The sequence below is a fragment of the Pristiophorus japonicus genome, chromosome 13, assembly GCF_044704955.1.
Source record: "Pristiophorus japonicus isolate sPriJap1 chromosome 13, sPriJap1.hap1, whole genome shotgun sequence".
Taxonomy (NCBI): Eukaryota; Metazoa; Chordata; class Chondrichthyes; family Pristiophoridae; genus Pristiophorus; species Pristiophorus japonicus.
Window position 1 is genome coordinate 32,080,087 of NC_091989.1, and position 26,026 is coordinate 32,106,112.

Below are 26,026 nucleotides of genomic sequence, written 5' to 3' on the forward strand. Positions count from 1 at the left end.
ACTGCATCGTGCTTTTCACAGTGGGCAAACGGTGACATCTGCGTCTAGTTTATGGAGTAGGGTGTTCCAGGGATGACTTGCTTGGATGTCCTTCGAACACGCGTGCATCTGCTCCATTGCATAGCGAGTACTGAAACTGTTATAAACAGTGCGTTATAAGCAGCTTATCTGTCCATTCCACATGTGTTATTCTGATGTTATCTTGTTTCGGGTTTCTAATAATCCAGCATCAAATGGCAACTCAACTGGATTTATTGTGTTTGAAAGCAACTTTACATTAAGCAGCTCACTGCTGGCTTACAGGCTCCATCTTGCAGACTGATTTACTGAAGCCTAAACCGAACCAGTTGTTTAATTGCAATTTTGCTGCAGCATCACTAACATTAAAGGATCATCTGAATTCTCATTTTCAAACAAATTTAGCAGTACACCACAAACTGCGTGACAGCTCTCCTTTATCATTAAAACAAATTTCTCCTCTTTTAAAAAAAATCTTGGGTGATGGCAGTAAGGTAATGAGCTATTCATAACAGTTCACATCTCAGTAAAGCAGTTTGCAGATTATGAGGGACTGATATTTATCATTTAATGCATTTTTGTTTCTCCCTTGCATTGCAGGACTATACCCCCTCCTACGATATCCCGCTCAGCCAGCTCAGCATTTGGTTGATGCTGGCCAATGAGGGCATGGGTAGCAATGAGACTTTCTGCTCCATGACCCACTCAGCCATGGTGTTTGGGAAATCTGATGGCGATCGGGTTGCTGTGACACGGGACCTGACTCTCAAACCTGGATACTTACTTCAGTTCAAGGTAGTTATTTTGTGTAGGTTCTTCTTTATTTTTCAATGCATTGGCCTCTTTTGTCTCCCCCGCCCCCCCCACCCCCATTTTATACCCATGTTTGTTCCAGAATCTCCCTGGTGGACGCTCCCACCAGGCTTATTGCCTCCACCCAGCTACATTTTGGTTATCTCTGCAGACCCTAGCATTACGGGGGACGAAAAGGCACCGTGCCATAATATCGATAACAAAATGTGTACGTTGCATCCAGACACCATGAGAAACAAATGGAACGGAACGATCTGGGGAAGAATAGAGTTACAGAAAGAGTAGGATGAGAGAGTGAAAGAAGAAAAATCAGATAGAAAGCTAGAGGTGATGATAAGAGGAGTGTGAAAGCCATGCAGAGAAAGAGTGAAAGAAAAACAGATATATAGAGACCGTTGTTTTGGTTTAACTCCCGTGACTTTATAAATTTCTCCTATTGACTAGATTGATGTGTTACTCCAGTGGAGAGGGAGAGGATCGAGCCTGTTGTTGGCTATAAAGAGAAAGAACTTGATAAATACTTGAAGGGAAAACAAATTTCATGGCTATGGGAAAAGAGCAGGGGAGGGGGATAGCTCTACCAAAGAGCAGGCACAATGGGCCAAATGGCCTCCTTCTATGCTGCATCATTCTATGATTCTATTTATATAAGATAGTCTCTAACCTCGTGGGTTGTCTTGGCGTGGTTCATGTCCAGTGAATTATTTTTGAAGTGCAGTTTTGTGTAGACAAAAAAAAACAAAAGCCAACTTGTATACAGTAAGATTCCACAAACAACAAATGAGATGAATGAACAATATGTCTGTTGGGTAGTATTGGTTGAGTAAGAAATGTTGGACGGAACACATAGAGTATTAGCTGCTCATCTTCAAACTAGTACTGTGGAATCTTTTACATCCATCATTAAGACAAGAATAGGGATTAGATTTTTCAGACTCTCTCTCCATTCAGCTGCTGTAAATCTAATATATTTTTGGACTGAACTGTTTTCCAAAATGACAGTCAGGCTGAAGTGTTAGGTCTGGGGTAACTGAATAGGGGTTGAATCACGCTGAAATATTCATAACAAACACAATGCATTTGTATGAGATTCTTTCCAATCTTTTATCAAAGGCTTTAATCTGTTTATTTAAAAAGGCTGAAATAGAACTCAACAGAATTTCATACTAATATCACGAAATGTAAGACCACACTTGGAGTGCTCTGTGCAGTTTTGGTCTCCATACCACAACAAGGATATTAAAGTACTGGAGAAAGTACAAGATAAATTTACAAGGATGCTTCCAGAATTGAGTGGATGCAACTATCAGGAATGATTAAACAGGCTGGGGTTCTTTTCCCTGGAAAAGACAAAACTAAGAGGGAACCTGATAGATAGCTTTAACATTCTGAAGGGGTTTGCGAGGTTTCATGTGGAGAAACTGCTTCCATTTCTGGTGAATCCAGAACAAGAGGGCGTAAAGATAAGATAATCACTAACTGAGCAAGAAAATAATTTAGGAGGAATGTATTTATACGAAGAGTAGTGAGAATGCGAAATGTAGTGCCACATGGAGTGGTTGAAACAGATAGTATTGATGCATTTAAGGGGAAACTTGATGCATACGTGAGGTAGAAGGGAATAGAGGGATATGGGAGCAGTGTGGGAAGAGGTGATTAAAGGGGGAGGAGGCTGAAGTGGAGTATAAACACCAGCAGAAGCCAGTTAGGATGAATGGCCTGTTTCTGTGCAGTAGATTGTATGTAACCCCACGGAGAGTACACATTTTATTTTTCCAGTACAAATATTTTTGACTATAAGATGGCAGGTTATAGCAGTTAAAAATCTGTGGGATTGTCCTCATCACTTTGATAGACCGGCGGAAGGGATTCTCTACCTCAGTCTGAATGTTTTTTTTAACTGCTGCTATAATGAAATCCCTTTTGTGGATTGTATAGATCATGTGTTTGTAATCTAAAATTAATGAACCATACAAAACTTCTGATCAATGTATAACAGGTGCGAGCTGAATAATTTGAAAGCTTGTAAAATAGTAAAAGGTTTCAGAGGTTAACAGCTGATTCATTACCGCAGGTTAGTTTTCCCCACAGTCCAGAATTACAGCCAGTTCCCTGGGATTGCTAGCAGTAAGGTTAAACTCCTTGGATTATTCAGTCTCGCTAGTTTTTCACATTTTGATGCTTGTCGGCCTGCGTTTGATAGCCATGGAACCAAAGGAAAAGAATATATTTTCACTTCACAGGTGCTGATAGTATTTCTTCAATGCATCCCAGAGCAAACTTCAATCAGGAAACAAGGAAAGCACCCGAGCTGATGGGAAACACATTACAGTGTGTAGGACAGTCTGCACATCTGCATTACCCTTCCTATCATTTCAATGTGAGGTGGCAGGCAAAGTAACAACAGGGGTCCCTTCATATACTATTTATTTTTTATTCTTTATATGGTCTACATTCAGCTTATTCCCAAAATACATTGTACATGTAAGTAAAAAATTAAAAGAATGAATTATTGCACAATAATTATTGACGGGCAATATTAGCAGATGAATGATTAATGCATTTATATGACTTTTCTGTGTCCAAAATGTTTTCTGACCCTTTTAATTTTAAATAGATTATCATATCCATTAATATAGTGGCAGAGAAATGTCACAAAAACTCATTAAACATTCGCCTGCTAATATAGTCAACTTCTAGCCTCAAATATTTAATAATCTGTTATTTCACCCATTTTTAAACATAGAAACATAGAAAATAGGTGCAGGAGTAGGCCATTCGGCCCTTTGAGCCTGCACCACCATTCAATATGATCATGGCTGATTATGCAACTTCAGTTCCCCATTCCTGCGTTCCCTCCATACCCCTTGATCCCTTTGGCTGTAAGAGCCACATCTAACTCCCCTTTGAATATATCTAATGAACTGGCCTCAACAAATTTCTGTGGCAGAGAATTCCACAGGTTCACAATTCTCTGAGTGAAAAAGTTTCTCCTCGTCTCGGTCCTAAATGGCTTACCCCTTATCCTTAGACTGTGACCCCTGGTCCTGGACTTCCCCAACATCAGGAACATTCTTCCTGCATCTAACCTCTCCAGTCCCGTCAGAATTTTATACGTTTCTATGAGATCTCCTCTCATTCTTCTAAATTCCGGTGAATATAAGCCGAGTCGATTCAGTCTTTCTTCATATGTCATTCCTGCCATCCCGGAAATCAGTCTGGTGAACCTTCGCTGCACTCCCTCAATAGCAAGGATGTCCTTCCTCAGATTAGGAAACCAAAACTGAACACAATATTCCAGGTGAGGCCTCACCAAAGCCCTGTACAACTGCAGTAAGATCTCCCTGCTCCTATACTCAAATCCCCTTTCTATGAAGGCCAACTTGCCATTTGCCGCCTTCACCGCCTGCTGTACCTGCCTGCCAACTTTCAATGACTGATGTACCATGACACCCAGGTCTCGTTGCACCTCCACTTTTCCTAATCTGTCACCATTCAGATAATATTCTGCCTTCCTGTTTTTGCCACCAAAGTGGATAACCTCACATTTATCTACATTATCTTGCATCTGCCATGCATTTGCCCACTCACCTAACCTGCCCTAGTCACCCTGCAGCCTCTTAGCATCCTCCTCACAGCTCACACTGCCACCCAGCTTCGTGTCATCTGCAAACTTGGAGATATTACATTCAATTCCTTCGTCTAAATCATTAATGTAGATTGTAAATAGCTGGGGTCCCACCACTGAACCTTGCGGTATCCCATTATTCACTGCCTGCCATTCTGAAAAGGACATTTTTAATCCTGCTCTTTGCTTTCTGTCTGCCAACCAGCTCTCTATCCACATCAATACATTAACCCCAATACCATGTGCTTTAATTTTGCGCACTAATCTCTTGTGTGGGACCTTGTCAAAGGCCATTTGAAAGTCCACATCCACTCATTCTCCCTTGTCCACTCTACTAGTTACATCCTCAAAAAATTCTAGATTTGTCAAGCATGCTTTTCCTTTCATAAATCCGTGCTGACGTGGACCAATCCTGTCACTGTTTTCCAAATGCGCTGCGATTACATCTTTAATAATTAATTCCAACATTTTCCCCACGACAGATGTCAGGCTAACCGGTCTATAATTCCCTGTTTTCTCTCTTCCCTCCTTTTTTAAAAAGTGGGGTTACATTAGCTACCCTCCAACCCATAAGAACTGATCCAGTATCTATAGAATGTTGGAAAATGACCACCAATGCATCCACTATTTCTAGGGCCACTTCCTTAAGTACTCTGGGATGCAGACTATCAGGCCCTGGGGATTTATCGGCCTTCAATCCCATCAGTTTCCCTAACACAATTTCCTGACTAATAAGGAATTCCTTCAGTTCCTCCTTCTCGCTAGACCCTTGGTACCCTAGTATTTCCGGAAGGTTATTTGTGTCTTCCTTAGTGAAGACGGAGTCAAAATATTTGTTCAATTGATCTGCCATTTCTTTGTTCCCCATTATAAATTCACCTGATCCTGACTGCAAGGGACCTACATTTGTCTTCACTAATCTTTTTCTCTTCACATATCTTAAGAAGCTTTTGCTGTTCTCTGCAAGCTTACTCTCATATTCTATTTTCCCCCTCCTAATTAAACCCTTTGTCCTTCTCTGCTGAATTCTAAATTTGTCCCAGTCTTCAGGTTTGTTGCTTTTTCTGTCCAAGTTACATGCCTCTTCCTTGGTTTTAACACTATCCCTAATTTCCCTTGTTAGCCACGATTGAGCCACCTTCCCGTTTTATTTTTACGTCAGACAGGGATGTACTATTGTTGAAGTTCATCCATGTGATCTTTAAATGTCTGCCATTGCCTATCCACCATCAACCCTTTAAGTATCATTCGCCAGTCTATCCTAGCCAATTCACGTCTCATACCATTGAAGTTACCTTTCTTTAAGTTCAGGACTCTAGTTTCTGAATAAGAACATAAGAACATAAGAATTAGGAACAGGAGTAGGCCATCTAGCCCCTCGAGCCTGCTCCGCCATTCAACAAGATCATGGCTGATCTGGCCGCGGACTCAGCTCCACTTACCCGCCCGCTCCCCATAACCCTTAATTCCCTTATTGGTTAAAAATCTATCTATCTGTGATTTGAATACATTCAATGAGCTAGCCTCAATTGCTTCCTTGGGCAGAGAATTCCACAGATTCACAACCCTCTGGGAGAAGAAATTCCTTCTCAACTCGATTTTAAATTGGCTCCCCCGTATTTTGAGGTTGGGCCCCTAGTTCTAGTCTCCCCGACCAGTGGAAACAATCTCTCTGCCTCTATCTTGTCCATCCCTTTCATTATTTTAAATGTTTCTATAAGATCACCTCTCATCCTTCGGAACTCCAACGAGTAAAGACCCAGTCTACTCAATCTATCATTATAAGATAACCCCCTCATCTCCGGAATCAGCCTAGTGAATCGTCTCTTACCCTCTCCAAAGCTAGTATATCCTTCCTTAAGTAAGGTGACCAAAACTGCACGCAGTACTCCAAGTGCGGCCTCACCAATACCCTATACAGTTGCAGAAGGACCTCTCTGCTTTTGTACTCCATCCCTCTTGCAATGAAGGCCAACATTCCATTCGCCTTCCTGATTACCTGTTGCACCTGCAAACTAACTTTTTGGGATTCATGCACAAGGACCCCCAGGTCCCTCTGCACCGCAGCATGTTGAAATTTCTCCCCATTCAAATAATATTCCCTTTTACTGTTTTTTTTCCCAAGGTGGATGACCTCACACTTTCCGACATTGTATTCCATCTGCCAAACCTTAGCCCATTCGCTTAACCTATCTAAATCTCTTTGCAGCCTCTCTGTGTCCTCTACACAACCCGCTTTCCCACTAATCTTTGTGTCATCTGCAAATGTTGTTACACTACACTCTGTCCCCTCTTCCAGGTCATCCATGTATATTGTAAACAGTTGTGGTCCCAGCACCGATCCCTGTGGCACACCACTAACCACCGATTTCCAACCCGAAAAGGACCCATTTATCCCGACTCTCTGCTTTCTGTTAGCCAGCCAATTTTCTATCCATGCTAATACATTTCCAGTGACTCCGCGTACCTTTATCTTCTGCAGTAACCTTTTGTGTGGCACCTTATCGAATGCCTTTTGAAAATCTAAATACACCACATACATCGGTACACCTCTATCCACCATGCTCGTTATCTCCTCAAAGAATTCCAGTAAATTAGTTAAACATGATTTCCCCTTCATGAATCCATGCTGCGTCTGCTTGATTGCACTATTCCTATCCAGATGTCCCGCTATTTCTTCCTTAATGATAGTTTCAAGCATTTTCCCCATTACAGATGTTAAATTGACCGGCCTATAGTTACCTGCCTTTTGTCTGCCCCCTTTTTTAAACAGAGGCATTACATTAGCTGCTTTCCAATCCGCTGGTACCTCCCCAGAGTCCAGAGAATTTTGGTAGATTATAACGAATACATCTGTTATAACTTCCGCCATCTCTTTTAATACCCTGGGATGCATTTCATCAGGACCAGGGGACTTGTCTACCTTGAGTCCCATTAGCCTGTCCAGCACTATCCCCCTAGTGATAGTGATTGTCTCAAGGTCCTCCCTTCCCACATTCCTGTGACCAGCAATTTCTGGCATGGTTTCTGTGTCTTCCACTGTGAAGACCGAAGCAAAAAATAATTGTTTAAGGTCTCAGCCATTTCCACATTTCCCATTATTAAATCCCCCTTCTCATCTTCTAAGGAACCAACATTTACTTTAGTCACTCTTTTCCGTTTTATATATCTGTAAATGCTTTTACTATCCGTTTTTATGTTTTGCGCAAGTTTACCTTCGTAATCTATCTTTCCTTTCTTTATTGCTTTCTTAGTCATTCTTTGCTGTCGTTTAAAATTTTCCCAATCTTCTAGTTTCCCACTAACTTTGGCCACCTTATACGCATTGGTTTTTACTTTGATACTCTCCTTTATTTCCTTGGTTATCCACGACTGGTTATCCCTTCTCTTACCGCCCTTCTTTTTCACTGGAATATATTTTTGTTGCGCACTATGAAAGAGCTCCTTAAAAGTCCTCAATTATGCCACCGTTTAGTCTGTGTTTCCAGTCTACTTTAGCCAACTCTGCCCTCATCCCACTGTAGTCCCCTTTGTTTAAGCATAGTACGCTCATTTGAGACACTACTTCCTCACCCTCAATCTGTATTACAAATTCAACCATACTGTGATCACTCATTCCGAGAGGATCTTTTACTAGGAGATCGTTTATTATTCCTGTCTCATTACACAGGACCAGATCTAAGATAGCTTGCTCCCTTGTAGGTTCTGTAACATACTGTTCTAAGAAACAATCCCGTATGCATTCTATGAATTCCTCCTCCAGGCTACCCCGTGCGATTTGATTTGACCAATCGATATGTAGGTTAAAATCCCCCATGATTACTGCCGTTCCTTTTTCACATGCCTCCATTATTCCCTTGATTATTGCCCGCCCCACCGTGAAGTTATTATTTGGGGGCCTATAAACTACGCCCACCAGTGACTTTTTCCCCTTACTATCTCTAATCTCCACCCACAATGATTCAACATTTTGTTCATTCGAGCCAATATCGTCTCTCACAACTGCCCTGATATCATCCTTTATTAACAGAGCTACCCCACCTCCTTTCCCTTCTTGTCTATCTTTCCGAATCATCAGATACCCCTGTATGTTTAATTCCCAGTCTTGGCCCACCTGCAACCATGTTTCTGTAATGGCCACCAAATCATACCCATTTGTAATGATTTGTGCCGTCAACTCATTTACTTTATTTCGAATGCTGCGTGCGTTTAGGTAGAGTGTTTTAATACTAGTTTTTAAACCATGATTTTTAGTTTTGACCCCTCCTGCAGCCCCTTTACATTCAGTGGCCCTTTTTGTTTTTTGCCTTGGGTTTCTCTGCCCTCCACTTTTACTCATCTCCTTTCTATCTTTTGCTTTTGTCTCCTTTTTGTTCCCCTGTTAATTAACTGTGCCACTCTCCATCTTAATGAAGAATTCTGCCATATTATGGTCACTCTTCCCCAAGGGGCCTCGCACAACAAGATTGCTAATTAATCCTCTCTATTATACAACACCCAGTCTAGGATGGCCAGCTCTCTAGTTGGTTCCTTGACATATTGGTCTAGAAAACCATCCCTTATACACTCCAGGAAATCCTCCTCTACCGTATTGCTACCAGTTTGGTTAGCCCAATCTATATGTAGATTAAAGTCGCCCATGATAACTGCTGTACCTTTATTGCACACATCCCTTATTTCTTGTTTGATGATGTCCCCAATCTCACTACTACTGTTTGGTGGTCTGTACACAACTCCCACTAGCGTTTTCTGCCCTTTGGTGTTCCGCAGCTCTACCCATACAGATTTCACATCATCCAAGCTAACGTCCTTCCTTACTATTGCGTTAATCTCCTCTTTAACCAGCAATGCTACCCCACCTCCTTTTCTTTTCTGTCTATCCTTCCTGAATATTGAATACCACTGGATGTTAAGTTCCCAGCCTTGGTCACCCTGGAGCCATATCTCCGTAATCCCAATTACATCATATCCATTAACCGCTATCTGTGCAGTTACTTCATCCACCTTATTAAGAATGCTCCTCGCATTGAGACACAGAGCCTTCAGGCTTGCTTTTTTAATACTCTTTGTCCTTTTAGAATTATGTTGTAGTGTGGCCTTTTTTGATTTTTGTCTTTGATTTCTCTGCCCTCCACTTTTCCTTATCTCCTTTCTACCTTTTGCTTCTGCCCCCATTTTACTTCCCTCTGCCTTCCTGCATAGATTCCCATCCCCCTGCCACATTAGTTTAAACCCTCCCCAACAGCACTAGTAAACACTTCCCCAAGGACATTGGTTCCGGTCCTGCCCAGGTGCAGACCATCCGGTTTGTACTGGTCCCACCTCTCCCAGAACCGGTTCCAATGTCCCAGGAATTTGAATCCCTTGCTCTTGCACCATTCCTCAAGCCACTTATTCATCTTAACTATCCTGCTATTTCTACTCTGATTCGCACGTGGCACTGGTAGCAATCCTGAGATTACTACCATTGCGGTCCTAATTTTTACTTTAACTCCTAGCTCCCTAAATTCAGCTTGTAGGACCCCATCCCGTTGTTTACCTATATCGTTCTGCTTTATCTCTCAGCCAAGGTGCAGAGAAATGCTTCCATGGCCACTGCTGGTTGACGATTAGAAAATATCAGATAATGCATTTTCCACCATTCAAATTCTGCTATCCTTGTTTGGAGTGTCCAACCTATCAGTACACCAAACAACTGAATAGTTTTATGTACAACCCTAAACATTGACTTTGGAGATATAAAGTGTCTTCAGTGTTGTGCCATCACAGGGATAGGATGTTAGCTTCTTTATTTCATATTGCCCATTAATTCTTCTTATGTCTTTGGTTCCACTTTGGCTCCATGGATCTCCTGCTGGAATTGCCGCTCCCAGGCCTTCATCAGTCACTGTAACTAAAAAAAACACCAACAAATTGGGGGGAGGCGGGAGAATTTGGGAAGCTTTTAAAGATCCTTAAAAGATTTCTCAACCAATCACCACTCAGCATTTCCCAAAGCTGAAGGGACTCGGGATTAAAAACATGGCGGGCAATAATGAAGGGAAAGGGGCCGCTAAGTACAGGCCATAAAGGACCAGCATGCACCCAACCAGCTCGTCGAAGGCCGCTGAAATCAAGGTGGTGCTGCATGCAATGTTTCTGAGGAGGGTTTTCCCTCTATATCACTCCACAGCACCGTACCCATCGGCCAGCATTGCTGCATGCCTTCAAGGAGAGGCAGACAAATTCCAAGCTGCAGCTAAACAATTTGCACCTTTCATAAAATCAGGACTATTCACAGCCAATAACGTGTAGTCACTGTTGTAATTTAGGGAAACATGACAGACAATTTGTGCACAGCAAGGGCCCACAAACAATAATGAGATAAGCGACCAATGTGCTTTCTTTAGCAAAGTTGCTTGAAGGATACATTTTTTGCCCTCCTTTGAATGGTACTAATGGATCTTTTACGTGAGAAGGCAGGTGAGACCTTGGTTTAATGTCTCATTTGTATGATGCCACCACCCAGTTTTCCACTGAAGTGTCAACCGAGACTCTGCTGAAGTCTCTGGAGTGATACTTGAACCCAAGACATTCTGACTCAGAGGTGAGAATGCTACTGCTGAGCCAAGGCTGGCACAAAGCTGACAGGTACTCCCCCTGCATGTGCCATCCCCATACTGCACGATAACCACACGTGTCCTTGCAGCAGATTTCACACCTTTGCATTTGCCTCTCTGATGACCTGCATCCTAAGAAGATAGCTCCCTATGGTCATTGGCAGGCAACTGTGCCAGAGCCTGCAGAAATGGTTGGTGGCATCTTGGGGGCTGCAACCAATCAGGTAACCCTTGCTGTTGAGCATCTGGCATTCCTCCTTTCATGCAGTGCCACACAGAATGACATTCTGTAATTGGAGCATTTCTGAAGAAGCCTCCAGCATTACAGTAAGTCAGGCATTTGGATATCTTAATGATAAGATATCTTAATATCTTATGGAGGTCTGATAGCACAGCTTCTTTTGGGAAGAGGAGCCTCCGCCGACTGTGTCTGCCGAAGTGAGATCATTTCTTCTCACTTTGCAGATGCAGGTGTGGTAGGAGAGCACAGGTTTTTGGGCGTGCTTTTCGACTTAGCGCCCAGCATGCCTCCTGGCTGCAGAAAGGAGCACAGGCCTCTCTTCACCTCCTTTTGAATGAGGTAATGAAGCTCCCATCTGCTTTGGATTGGAGCTTCCAACTCTTGCCCAAGGCCCAATCAGAAAGTTAAGCAGGCCAAAATTCGATGGAACTGAATTCTGCCTCATTTCGAAATTGGCCTTAGGAAGAGTGTACTGACACTAAAGTTGTCTCAATTTTATCACCAAATATTGACAAATCTTTCACAGCAAGTGGACTTCCTCCCATCCTTATACATACATACCTGTCCTATGATCTTTTAAGATCTGTTGTTCAGAATTGTTTTAACTTGGCATATCTGGAACTTTTCAGTTGAACATCGGATGCGAGTGCCAGTTCAGCAGTGCTGCTCCTGTTCTCCTTCAGTACTCCCATGATGCTGGTAGATCTTGGTCATTGGTAAAAGAAGGTTGTTATCCAGCATCTCCTGGTGTCAAAGGCTGCGAGGGAAGTTCAAGGGAACTGAGGGAGTCGACAATTTTCTACACAGGAGACTTTGAAACATGGACAAGAATCACAATTGTTATCCCAAGATCTGTCGCCTCCAGGTATGTGTGGAGAATGTTATTTTTAAGCTACCACAGGGAGTAGTTGTGGCGAATAGCATAGACGCATTTAAGGAGAAGCTAGATCAAGACATAAGGGAGAAAGGAATTTAGGGTTGTACTGATTATGATTAGATGGGTGGGAGGGGGATCATGTGGAGCATAAAGAAAGAAAGACTTGCATTGATATAGCGCCTTTCACGACCACTGGACATCTCAAAGCACTTTACAGCCAATGAAGTACTTTTGGAGTGTAGTCACTGTTGTAATGTGGGAAACGCGGCAGCCAACTTGTGCACAGCAAACTCCCACTAACAGCAATGTGACCAGATATTCTGTTTTTGTTATGTTGTTTGAGGGATAAATATTGGCCAGGACATCGGGTGTAACTCCCCTGCTCTTCTTCGAAATAGTGCCATGGGATCTTTTATGTCCGCCTGAGAGGCCAGATGGGGCCTCGGTTTAACATCTCAGCCGAAAGACGGCACCCCCGACAGTGCAGCACTCCCTCAGCACTGCACTGGAGTGTCAGCCTACGTGGACCAGTTAGGCCAAATGGCTTGTCTCTGTGCTGTTCATTCTATGCAACAATCAACAGCCAAACACAAATAGAATTTACCTGCCGTTTATCAATCAAGAAAAGAGCTATCAGCATTAAAAGTGAATTGATGATCTCTTTACACTGTTTTAAATAAAACCTTCTCTGTGAGTTAGGGATTCCTAATTTATGAGTGAATCAGTATTCACTATGGGTGTCAGTGTCCAGTTTGAATATAATGGGACTCAGTCAGTGAATACAGATTCCAAGAGAAATGGAGGAGACGAGATGCGTTCTTACAACAAAACTAAAGGGAACACTGAATGTCCTCTTAGCTTTTCTTTGTCTTCTTGTGTGCATTACTGGGAAATTATCTGCTAACTTTACCATGGAACGGTATAGTCCAGTTAAAGGGCAGCTAAGGTGTCTGGAGGAAATGCAGTCTCTGCTTTGATTTTCAGAAAATAAAATCCAGAGTACTTAAGGAAGTGGCCCTAGAAATAGTGGATGCATTTGGTGGTCATTTTCCAACATTCCATGGACTCTGGTTCAGTTCCTATGGATTAGAGGGTAGCTAATGTAATCCCACTTTTTAAAAAAGGAGGGAGAGAGAAAACAGGGTATTAGAGACCGGTTAGGCTGACATCGGTGGTGGTGAAAATGCTGGAATCAATTATTAAAGATGTAATAGCAGCGCATTTGGAAAGCAGTGACAATTTAAGGAGCTAGGAGTTAAATTAAAAAGTAGGACCTCAAAAGTAATAATCTCGGGATTGCTACCAGTGCCACGTGCTAGTTAGAGTAGGAATCGCAGGATAGCACAGATGAATACGTGGCTTAAGCAGTGGTGCAGCAGGGAGGGATTCAAATTCGTGGGGCATTGGAACAGGTTCTGGGGGAGGTGGGACCAGTACAAACTGGATGGTCTGCACTTGGGCAGGAACGGAACCAATGTCCTAGGGGGAGTGTTTGCTAGTGCTGTTGGTGAGGAGTTAAACTAATATGGCAGGGGGATGGGAACCAATTCAGGGAGACAGAGGGAAATAAAAAGGAGACAAAAACAAAAAACAGAAAAGAGGTGAGTAAAAATGGAGGGCAGAGAAACCCAAGGCAAGAAACAAAAAGGGCCACTGAATATAAAAGGGCTGCAGGAGGGGTAAAAACTAAAAATCATGGTTTAAAAACGAAGATGAAAACACTCTACCTAAATGCACGCAGCATTCGAAATAAAGTAAATGAGTTGACGGCACAAATCATTACAAATGGGTATGATTTGGTGGCCATTACAGAAACATGGTTGCAAGGTGGCCAAGACTGGGAATTAAACATACAGGGGTATCTGACGATTCAGAAAGATAGGCAAGAAGGGAAAGGAGGTGGGGTAGCTCTGTTAATAAAGGATGATATCAGGGCAGTTGTGAGGGATGATATTGGCTCGAATGAACAAAATGTTGAATCATTGTGGGTGGAGATTAGAGATAGTAAGGGGAAAAAGTCACTGGTGGGCGTAGTTTATAGGCCCCCAAATAATAACTTCACGGTGGGGCGGGCAATAATCAAGGGAATAATGGAGGCATGTGAAAAAGGAACGACAGTAGTCATGGGGGATTTTAACCTACATATCGACTGGTCAAATCAAATCGCAGGGGGTAGCCTGGAGGAGGAATTCATCGAATGCATACGGGACTGTTTCTTAGAACAGTACGTAACAGAGCCGACAAGGGAGCAAGCCATCTCGGATCTGGTCCTGTGTAATGAGACAGGAAAAATAAACGATCTCCTCGTAAAAGATCCTCTCGGAATGAGTGATCACAATATGGTTGAATTTGTAATACAGATTGAGGATGAGGAAGTTGTATCAGAAACGAGGGTACTATGCTTAAACAAAGAGGACTACAGTGGGATGAGGGCAGAGTTGGCTAAAGTAGACTTGAAACAAGGACTAAACGGTGGCACAATTGAGGAACAGTGGAGGACTTTTAAGGAGCTCTTTCATAGTGCGCAAAAAAAATATATTCCAGTGAAAAAGAAGGGCGGCAAGAGAAGTGATAACCAGCCATGGATAACCAAGGAAATAAAGGAGAGTATCAAATTAAAAACCAATGCGTATAAGGTGGCCAAGGTTAGTGGGAAACTAGAAGATTGGGAAAATTTTAAACGACAGCAAAGAATGACTAAGAAAGCAATAAAGAAAGGAAAGATAGATTACGAAAGTAAACTGGCGCAAAACATAAAAACAGATAGTAAAAGCTTTTACCGATATATAAAACGGAAGAGAGTGACTAAAGTAAATGTTGGTCCCTTAGAAGATGAGAAGGGAGATTTAATAATGGGAAATGTGGAAATGGCTGAGACCTTAAACAATTATTTTGCTTCCGTCTTCACAGTGGAAGACACAAAAACAATGCCAAAATTTGCAGGCCACAGGAATGTGGGAAGGGAGGACCTTGAGACAATCACTATCACTAGGGGAGTAGTGTTGGACAGGCTAATGGGACTGAAGATAGACAAGTCCCCTGGTCCTGATGAAATACATCCCAGGGTATTAAAAGAGATGGCTGAAGTTATAGCAGATGCATTCGTTATAATCTACCAAAATTCTCTAGACTCTGGGGAGGTACCAGCGGATTGGAGAGCAGCTAATGTAACGCCTCTGTTTAAAAAAGGGGGCAGGCAAAAGGCAGGTAACTATAGGTCGGTTAGTTTAATATCTGTAGTGGGGAAAATGCTTGAAACTATCATTAAGGAAGAAATAGCGGGACATCTGGATAGGAATAGTGCAATCAAGCAGACGCAGCATGGATTCATGAAGGGGAAATCATGTTTAACTAATTTACTGGAATTCTTTGAGGAGATAACGAGCATGGTGGATAGAGGTGTACCGATGGATGTGGTGTATTTAGATTTCCAAAAGGCATTCGATAAGGTGCCACACAAAAGGTTACTACAGAAGATAAAGGTACGCGGAGTCAGAGGAAATGTATTAGCATGGATAGAGAATTGGCTGGCGAACAGAAAGCAGAGAGTCGGGATAAATGCGTCCTTTTCCGGTTGGAAATCAGTGGTTAGTGGTGTGCCACAGGGATCAGTGCTGGGACCACAACTGTTTACAATATACATAGATGACCTAGAAGAGGGAACAGAGTGTAGTGCAACAAAATTTGCAGATGACACTAAGATTAGTGGGAAAGCGGGTTGTGTAGAGGACTCAGAGAGACTGCAAGGAGATTTGGATAGGTTAAGCGAATGGGCTAAGGTTTGGCAGATGGAATACAATGTCGGAAAGTGTGAGGTCATCCACCTTGGGAAAAAAAACAGTAAAAGGGAATATTATTTGAATGGGGAGAAATTTCAACATGCTGCGGTGCAGAGGGACCTGGGGGTCCTTGTGCATGAATCCCAAAAGGTTAGTTTGCAGGTGCAGCAGGTAATCAGGAAGGCAAATGGAATATTGGCCTTCATTGCGAAAGGGATGGAGTACAAAAGCAGGGAGGTCTTGCTGCAACTGTATAAGGTATTGTTAAGGCCGCACCTGGAGTACTGCGTGCAGTTTTGGTCACCTTACTTAAAGAAGGATATACTAGCTTTGGAAGGGGTACAGAGACGATTCACTAGGCTGATTCCAGAAATGAGGGGGTTACCTTATGATGATAGATTGAGTAGACTGGGTCTTTACTCCTTGGAGTTCAGAAGGATGAGGGGTGATCTTATAGAAACATTTAAAATCATGAAAGGGATAGACAAGATAGAGGCAGAGAGGTTGTTTCCATTGGTGGGGGAGACTAGAACTAGGGGGCACAGCTTCAAAATACGGAGGAGCCAATTTAAAACCGAGTTGAGAAAAAATTTCTTCTCCCAGAGGGTTGTGAATCTGTGGAATTCTCTGCCCAAGGAAGCAGTTGAGGCTAGCTCATTGAATGTTTTCAAGTCAAAGATAGATAGATTTTTAACCAATAAGGGAATTAAGGGTTACGGGGAGAGGGCGGGTAAGTGGAGCTGAGTCCACGACCAGATCAGCCATGATCTTATTGAATGGCGGGGCAGGCTCGAGGGGCTAGATGGCCTACTCCTGTTCCTAATTCTTATGTTCTTATGTTCTTATCAGTCCAAGTCAGCATGGATTTATGAAAGGGAAATCATGCTTGATAAATCTTCTAGAGTTTTTTGAGGATGTAACTAGTAGAGTGGATAAGGGAGAACCAGTGGATGTGGTGTATTTGGACTTTCAAAAGGCTTTTGACAAGGTCCCACACAAGAGATTAGTGTGCAAAATTAAAGCACATGATATTGGGGATAATGTATTGAAGTGCATAGAGAACTGGTTGGCAGACAGGAAGCAAAGAGTGTGAATGGCAGGCAGTGACTAGTGGGGTGCCGCAGGGTTCAGTGCTAGGACCCCAGCTATTTACAATATACATTAATGATTTAGACGAAGGAATTGAATGTAATATCTCCAAGTTTGCAGATGACACTAAGCTGGGTGGCAGTGTGAGCTGTGAGGAGGATGCTAGGAGGCTGCAGGGGGATTTGGACAGGTTAGGTGAGTGGGCAAATGCATGGAAGATGCAGTATAATGTAGATAAATGTGAGGTTATCCACTTTGGTGGCAAAAACAGGAAGGCAGATTATTATCTGAATGGTGACAGATTAGGAAAAGGGGAGTTGCAATGAGACCTGGGTGTCATGGTACATCAGTCATTGAAGGTAGGCATGCAGGTACAGCAGGCAGTAAAGAAAGCAAATGGCATGCTGGCCTTCATAGCTAGGGGATTTGAGTATAGGAGCAGGAAGGTCTTACTGCAGTTGTACAGGGCCTTGGTGAGACCACACCTTGAGTATTGTGTGCAGTTTTGGTCTCCAAATCTGAGGAAGGACATTGAGGGAGTACAGCGAAGGTTCACCAGACTGATTCCCGGGATGGCAGGAATGACATATGAGGAGAGACTGGATCGACTAGGCTTATATTCACTGGAATTTAGAAGAATGAGAGGGGACCTCATAGAAACATATAAAATTCTGATGGGATTGGACAGGTTAGATGCAGGAAGACTGTTCCCGATGTTGGGGAAGTCCAGACCCAGGGGTCACAGTCTAAGGATAAGGGGTAAGCCATTTAGGATCGAGATGAGGAGAAACTTCTTCACTCAGAGAATTGTGAACCTGTGGAATTCTCGACCACAGAAAGTTATTGAGGCCAGTTCATTAGATATATTCAAAAGGGAGTTAGATGTAGCCCTTACGGCTAAAGGGATCAAGGGGTATGGAGAGAAAGCAGGAATGGGGTACTGAAGTGCATGATCAGCCATGATCATATTGAATGGTGGTGCAGGCTCGTAGGGCCGAATGGCCTACTCCTGCACCTATTTTCTATGTAATAGGAGAGTTTTACTGAACGTCCAGTATAGGGCGAATCCGGGGTCACACAGAGTTAGACCACAGGACGCTACAGCAAAGTAGGCAGCGTTTCAAGAAAAGCGGCATGACGACTTTGTTGCTTCTGCTGTTGAATACACGTAGAGATAATGCCATTTTCACTTTACACCGAATCTTGCTTGTGTTCTGTGCAATAGTACTGTACCATCTACAGTTGTCTCCGAATACCCTAACTTTTAATTTCTCAATTTTAAAACTGTTCCAAACAGACTGAGATTTTCCATATAAGGTGTGAAACACCGTCTGTGTCACAAGGTTTCACAAACGTGTTCCTGGTAGGAGAATTTAGAGCATTCCTCCTTCAGTTAAAAAAAACAAGCTGGAATATACTAATCTGAGGTAAAGTAAATCCACTCTCCCACCAGCTGTCACTGGGCTCGTCACTTCTGCCACTCATTTTAAAAGTGCCGCCCTCCGGCCAGTCACTATTGGCCGAAGCACAGAGTCAGGTGACTCAATCACCCAGTATGCAGTGTGGCTTGAGCTATCGATGGGTCCTTTTCTCCACCACACTGCATTGTGGGAAGGTGGGGCCGCCATCGTTGCCGCCGTTCAACCGCCCCCTGGAATCCATTCCTGAGCTCAAACCAGCCATAAACGGGCTGAGAATCTATCCCCGGGGTTTCTGTACATTTGCATTTAAAAAAAAACAAAGACTCTATACGGGGACGAGTTTTCTGAACCGGGGACTCTTCCGGGGACATTGTTTACCGGAGACACAGTACCAAATCTGGGAACTGTACCTGTCAAATTAGGACATATGGTCAATCTAATCCAGTACTAAACTGGGAGTGAATCAAACATTCTGAAGTGGTCTGAGACCACCTGCAGGCCTTCTCCTGACAACACTTTGGTTTTGTAACAATTTCAGCATAAGTGCAAGTGGTATGAAGCTGAACTTTCAAACTTTTCAAGTGATCTGCTGAACTGCATTTAAGGATTCATTGTTTTTAGTGTTGGAAAAGAACTGAAGGAATATTCAATTCTTTTCTAACTTTAAATAATTTGCTGCCAAGTGAACAATTCTTCCCATGTGTTTAAGTGCACATGCATGCAGTTTTGGTTTTCCTAATTAGAGAACAATGCAAGGGGACAGGACAATACCTTGCTGCCCACTCACACCAATCCAAAAGTGAGAGGGAGGGAAGGACGGAAGGTAGAATTATATTTATATTAGCAATGAGATAACTAACCAGGTAATCTGTTTTGGTTTAGTGATGAATATAGATGAGGTGAACTCCCTGTTCTTCTTTGTATAGTGTCATGGAATCTTGTACGTTCACCCGAACAAGTAGGCAGGGCCTTGGGTTTAACGTCTCATCTGAAAGTACAGTTTAACTGTACTAAAAAGACTATAAGCAGAACTCACTGGGGCAGATGTCTCAAAGTCATGCTTTAAAGGCTGTCACAATGACCAGAGAGACGAGCGTTAGGTGGTTGATCAAAACTTGCAGGTGACAGCTGGGAAGCGAGGTCACTATCCTGGCCATGCCTGGTTTAAGGCCTCTGGAGGAAATGCAGCCTCTGCTTTGATTATGACCTGCTGGGAGAAAAGACAAGCTTTGCTGCCTCTCTGTCTCCGTCTCCGTCTCTGAAGTCAACAGTGTACAGGATGCAGGGAAGCCTCAGGCAAGGTCGTGTGTGCAGCCTGCTGCGTGGTAGGCCTATTACCAAGAATTTGCTCCTGGGAACCTGTTCTACCATGTGTTGTATCGTGTGAGAATGAAGTGCCTGCAGAGGGCTTTTCTTTTTGCTAAATAAACTGCTTCCTACAATGGTGTCTTCCACTACTGTGAGAATGGTAACATTAAACTCAAAACTACCTATAAATCACCAGAACATTATTACTCCAGCAATCGTCGATAAATATTTGTAACTGCGTTGTAATATTTCAGTTTCTTTCATTCTTTTGTTGAATTACAGTAAGACTCGATTCCGCTGGTTTCAGGAGACCAGTGCCCACAGGAGTGCACCTGCATTTGGCTTGGATGAGGTGTACATCTCTGAGCCCTGCTCTAACTACTGCAGTGGATATGGTGACTGCATCTCTGGTGTCTGCTTCTGCGATCTTGGCTACACTGGTAAGATCACATCAAACAGCTGTTTGATTTAACTAAAGCTAAAAGAGTTGTGCCAAAAATAGCAAGATTCCGATCTTTGCTAAACGTTGGGGAGAGTGCCGTGCGTCAGGCAGGCACTTCAGCTTGGGCAGGACCGGAATATCAGAACAAAACAATGGCTTTGCTAAGAGGCTGGTCCTTTCTGCTGAGGAATTATTTCAGGTATGAGGGAACATAAAAAGGACTGAAAAATGGTCATTAAAAACTTGTAGCAACGAGGAACATAGCTTGTTCACCTGCATAAAGTTTTCATCTCAATTACTTTCGAGGGGAAAATGACTGATGAAGATAAGAAATTAAGAGATTGAATTTTTACATTGAGAAGGTTAGTCCCTTTTACTTAGTTAGGCACTTATATTAGTTTTAATATGTTCTAAATGCAAGCCAATATGCTGATAGTTGCATAATTTACATCTAGTTGTGTTTTTAGGTTGACAAAACATAATAGCCCAAAAATTGCTGTGGCCAGCCAATGAACTGTTAGTTAGACATTCCCATGCCCATTTAATTTTTACGATATTTTGTGCTGCAAGTTTCTGGAAGTGCGGGATGGAAACGGCGCCCTCTACAGGGCATCTGGGACCCGCGGGAACAGGGCAAACAACTCTGTATCTCCTTAACCAATCAAATTGAAGGATTGTGGAATTAACAATGTGAGGACTGAGAAGGCAATGTGAGTTAAAATGGTGAATTCAATGGCAAATCAGGTAGAGAAAGAAAGATTAAATTAAGAGAGAAAGAAAAGACAAAGTTTTAAAAAATATTTAATTTTTTTTCACAGCAACAATTAAAACCTGAAGGAAAGAGACTCCATACTTGCAATAGCTAATTTCCAAAGCCAGAGAGGTTGACTGGCAGTAATTAACACTAATGCAGTTTAAAGGGTACATAGACTGAAATGGACAAGCCCTAACTTTCTGTGGCGAGTTTAGTTTGTACTGCTACGCAAATACAGGAACTGCACAGCGTTCAATGCATTTAAATATGTAGCTAGGCAATGCAATGCCTTTTTCGCGAAGTTAATAGCGGAGCGGCGTATCTCGGACAGCAACTTTTGGATTGCCACGTTTAATTACGCATCTGCCCTCGCCTGAAGTTGATGTGGCATTTGCACATAAATAACGGCAAGCGCTATTAGTCACTGTTATTTTGCCAGCAAGTTTTGTGCCTATATTGCATTTTTGTAAGTTTTTTAAGAACCATCTGTGTGTTCCTAATGAAAGCAATAGAAATTCCTGTAATACCTGAGTCGGAAGGGACACTTTGAAATACCCAACAACGGAAAAGTCGTTTTGCTTTGATTTATGATCCGATGAGTTATTGCAGCAAGTCCAGGTTGGAAATCAGGTCACTTTCATTCCATAAATCACCTGAAATGTAAATAAAACACTGAACAGCATTTTTATGCTCTTGTGTCATTGTTGACCTCTTTTTTTAAATTGCTGAATATTATTCAAATGCATATATGGCTGATAAGGTTAAGCTTTAAATCGTAGCACTCTCAGTCTAACAAGATCCCCGAGATCCAGGAATTCAGTGCATTGGGCGGTAGTGTGAAATAGGGAGTAACACATTGCGAGCCTGTTTTACACTCCAGTTGATTTTATTTTCCATTCAAAATCAGGCAGAGTGTAAAACGAGCCGCCAATGCGTTACCCTCCATTTTGCGGTAGTTCCCAAGACAGATTTTGCCTTCCATGTGTTGTAATAAAGTTTGCAATATAATGACTTTCTCATAATGTATAATACACCAGGAAACAATTGAGGAGCCAAGGTCCAGAGTCGGGTATGATTTTTTTTCTGGCCATTGGCTGATCAAAGATTGGGTATGGGGTCAGAAATGTGGATTTTGCTTTTCCTTGTGCTGTTGTGTGAAGCCGCACTTGAGTCTAATGAAAACGGTACCCAGTGATCGAATGTGGTGGGCATCATGGAGTGGCAGCATGTTGCCATGGAGGTAATGGCAGATTATACTGACCGGGAAAGGCTTATTAATGAACCGCATACTGTAATGTTAATTAAATTGGGTGAGACATTATTAAAAATCTGTAAATGTCTCTTTTACAAAGAATACTGGAGCCCTTTTGTTTAGAAAAAAAACTGACTTTATGGCGTTGTTCTGGTGCTGCTTCCATCTTTACTGGGATGTACTAGTCACTGCATGACTTAAATTACTTCAAATAACCTACTTCTACAACCTGGTCTTTGTCTGCCCCTTCAATACATTGAGTACATATTACTAATGTTAGCGAATCAGTGATGAATACAAGTTCCTGCTGAGTATTTCCACACACAATCTAATTCTCATATTGTGTTGATAACAGATAATATACAATATCCAGGTATTATAAATTGTAACTTCTCATTATTTTAAATGTAGCTTATATTTAGCAATTGTTTCACTACTGTGCATTTTCCAAACTTCTCTCTCTCTTCCTATTTCCAGTTTAGTTAATAGAAATGATTCCATATTTTAATGCCGAATGTTAACCGCAGAAACCTACTTTTATTGACGATGCATGGCTCCATTCTCTTGTAGTTGAAGAGGGAACCTGTGTGCCGAATACATCAAACCCCAGTGAAATGACTGATCGCTTCGAGGATAAGCTCAGTCCTCTCTGGTTCAAGGTTACAGGAGGACAGACTGGTATAGGCTGTGGGATACTGAATGATGGGAAATCCCTCTACTTCAACGGCCCTGGGGGAAGAGAGGCCAGAACTGTCTGCCTTGACACAACAAACATCAGGTTAAAAGCAAAATGTATAATACTTGATATTAGCTGCTGAACACTTTCACATTAAGAGCTCTCTGATAACATTGTGTGAGTGTATTTCATGAAAGAAACTGGACAAATGTAATTGCATATCTATATTATTAAAAAAAAACATTTCAGCCACATTTATATCTCATGAAGCAGAGTATAGATTATCTGAAAATCCAAATTAAGCCAGTTTGAATCTCTGAATTTTCTCAGTTCTGGTCACTTCAGATAAGAATGGATACCACTCTGTTCATTCTAGATGAATATAACTGTTGTGATAGGTAGTGGTTGAAGCTGTCTGTAAAATTGGTTGCACCATTAAGAAATATTAATCCAATCTGATTTGGATTCCTAAATGTGAACTTGAAGACTTGGAAGAATCTGTCCTTATGATATACAAATTTAACTCAAAAAATCCATTGTGCTGAATACCATACCTTTATAATGCTGCTGGTAATAAGTTTACATTTACTGGTGAATGATTTGTGTTCATTAGCATAGGACTGTCAGGGCTTGGAATACAATAGTTTTATCACCCAATGTCATATTAAGGACAGGTCAGTCAGAAGCATGAGCCATATGCAGAATAAAGTACCTGCCAGTCTGTCCTATCAATGTGCCCTAATGCCCACTGTATAGTATACCAGTATAGTGTGAATTTACCCTGATCCCACACCACCACCTCTCAGAGTGAGGTTATCAATTTGCGCTAAAATTGGTGTATCTTGTGCTAAGTCTGACAGTGTCTTAAGTTCATTTCTAAGCCGCAGCAGCAGGCCCGTTCAGGCCTGAATTACAATAGCAATCTGCATATGTAAAGAAAGGCCCCGTCAGCTTCAGGCAGTGCCTTTGCCACCTGTTCGGATCCAGGTGGGAAATTGGCAGGTAACTCACCCAGGGCATTTTAACTGCTCACTCTCCTGGTTTCTGCTGGGCAGGTAGGGTTGAAATCCACCGCCCCCCACTCCCCCCCCCCCCCCCCACCAACCACCTCAATGTTTCAGTTTCCATGGTTATTAGTTCCAGAATTCAATTTCAGAGCTTGCACTGGTTGGATGTGGTAGCCTGGTACCATAACCACTACACTATCCAATTGTTTATCATTTTGGTTATATCTGAGTTTCTGCTATTGTCCGTAATACAGTACAGTCCTTTTCAGTGGGCCTGTCTGATACCATCGGATGTTTCTGACAAAGTGTATTGATAGCACCTTCTTTCTATGAACCTTGTAATCTTTATGTTTCATGCACAGGTTGGTTCAGTTTTATATCCGAATTGGAAGCAAAAACCTTGGTTCCTCCTGCAACAAACCAAGAGCTAGAAATGAAGGTAACTGGAGTCGGAAGTGTTTGCTAAAATGTTGTTGCTTTATTTTTGTTTGTTTATTATGTTACAAATCTTATTCTAGTTGTGAGTCTTTAGCTTAGTGGAGAAAATGGCAAACCAATAAAATCATGCATACTAAATCCTGCATTTTCAATGGTCAATAGCTAGGGGGCATAGGTTTAACGTAATTGGTAGAAGGATTAGAGGGGAGTTGAGGGGAATTTTTTCCCACCCAGAGGGTGGTGAGGGTCTGGAACTTACTGCGTGAAAGGGTGGTAGAGGCAGAAACCCTCATAGCATTTAAAAAGTACTTGGATATGCACTTGAAGTGTGTAACCTACAAGGCTATGGATGAAGAGCTGGAAAGTGGGATTAGGCTGGATAACTCTTTTTCGGCCGGCACAGACATAATGAGCCAAATCAGACATGATGGGCCAAATGGCCTCCTTCTGTGTTGTAAATTCCTATGATTCTATAAGCTAAAGACTCAAAACTAAAATAAAATTTGTAACATAATAAAGACTTTAAAAAAAATTGCAGCATTGACAAGAAATTATTCAACTTGCTTATAGTAAGCATTTTCTGTATTCAAAATGCTGCCAGCGTTTTCCATCAAGAGGCATGCCCCTTCCTGAGAAACCTTTCGTTCTGAATTCATGTGGGTTCCCAGATACCTCACTCTCAGTTGAAGCAACTCAACAAGGTAGCTAGTTGTAGTTCTCAGCATGAATTATGTTTGAAACTTTCAGAAATTGATTTTGTGATTGACAGCAAGATTGGCCATTCACAAAGTACACCAGGACTTGCTGTTTGTGAAGATGCTCCCTCCCCCATGCATGTGTATCAATGGAAAAAATGACTCCAGACAAAACCCTGGGATACCATGTTTAGGAGCAGATAAAATAACCAGATTTGGTTTTGTATAAAACGTTAAAAACAAAGTAAAGCATAAACTATCAACCTTTCACTGAGATAACTGTGAAGGCAAAAGCGATGTAGAGTGTGTACTAGCTGATCTCTCACAGTCAACAAATTTAATAGGATAGTTAAACAGGTATAATTGAGGAGAAAACTGGTGAGTGGGGGGAATTCAACAGGCATAGCTCACAGCATTTCTTTATATTTTGTTATATATGTTAACTGGTTACAATTAATAAGGGTAAAAAGTCATTGGTGGGTGTAGTCTATAGGTCCCCTAACAGTAGCTACACTGTTGGACGGAGTATAAATCAAGAAATAATGGAGGCTTGTCATAAAGGAATCGCAATAATCATGGGCAATTTTAACCTTCATATTCATTGGACAAAGCAAATTGGCCAGGGTAGCCTTGAGGAAGAGTTCATAGAGTGTATCTGGGATAGTTTCCTCGAAACAGTACGTTGCGGAACCAACCAGGGAGCAGGCTATCTTAGATCTAGTACTGTGTAATGAGACAGGATTAATAAATGATCTCGTAGTAAAGGATCCTCTAGGAATGAGTGACCATAACATGGTTGAATTTCAAATTCAGTTGGAGGGTGAGAAAGTTAGATCTCAAACCTAAGCTTAAATAAAGGAGACTACAAAGGTATGAGGGCAGAGTTGGCTAAAGTGGACTGGGAAAATAGATTAAAGTATGGGACGGTTGATGAGCAGTGGCAGACATTTAAGGAGATATTTCATAACTCGCAACAAAAATATATCCCA

At 42.1% G+C, this 26,026-nt stretch overlaps 1 protein-coding gene across 1 annotated transcript in view; it reads left to right on the forward strand.

Annotated features, from left to right (window-relative positions):
- The window catches only part of LOC139277976 (reelin-like), a 411,305-nt gene that overhangs the window by 285,860 nt on the left and 99,419 nt on the right, over window positions 1–26,026 (forward strand). The window contains exons 27-31 of the mRNA XM_070896619.1: window positions 619–813; window positions 11,929–12,164; window positions 20,056–20,213; window positions 22,792–22,999; window positions 24,267–24,343. Of these exons, the coding sequence (XP_070752720.1) occupies window positions 619–813; window positions 11,929–12,164; window positions 20,056–20,213; window positions 22,792–22,999; window positions 24,267–24,343 (874 nt within the window). The remainder of the gene's footprint in view (window positions 1–618; window positions 814–11,928; window positions 12,165–20,055; window positions 20,214–22,791; window positions 23,000–24,266; window positions 24,344–26,026) is intronic.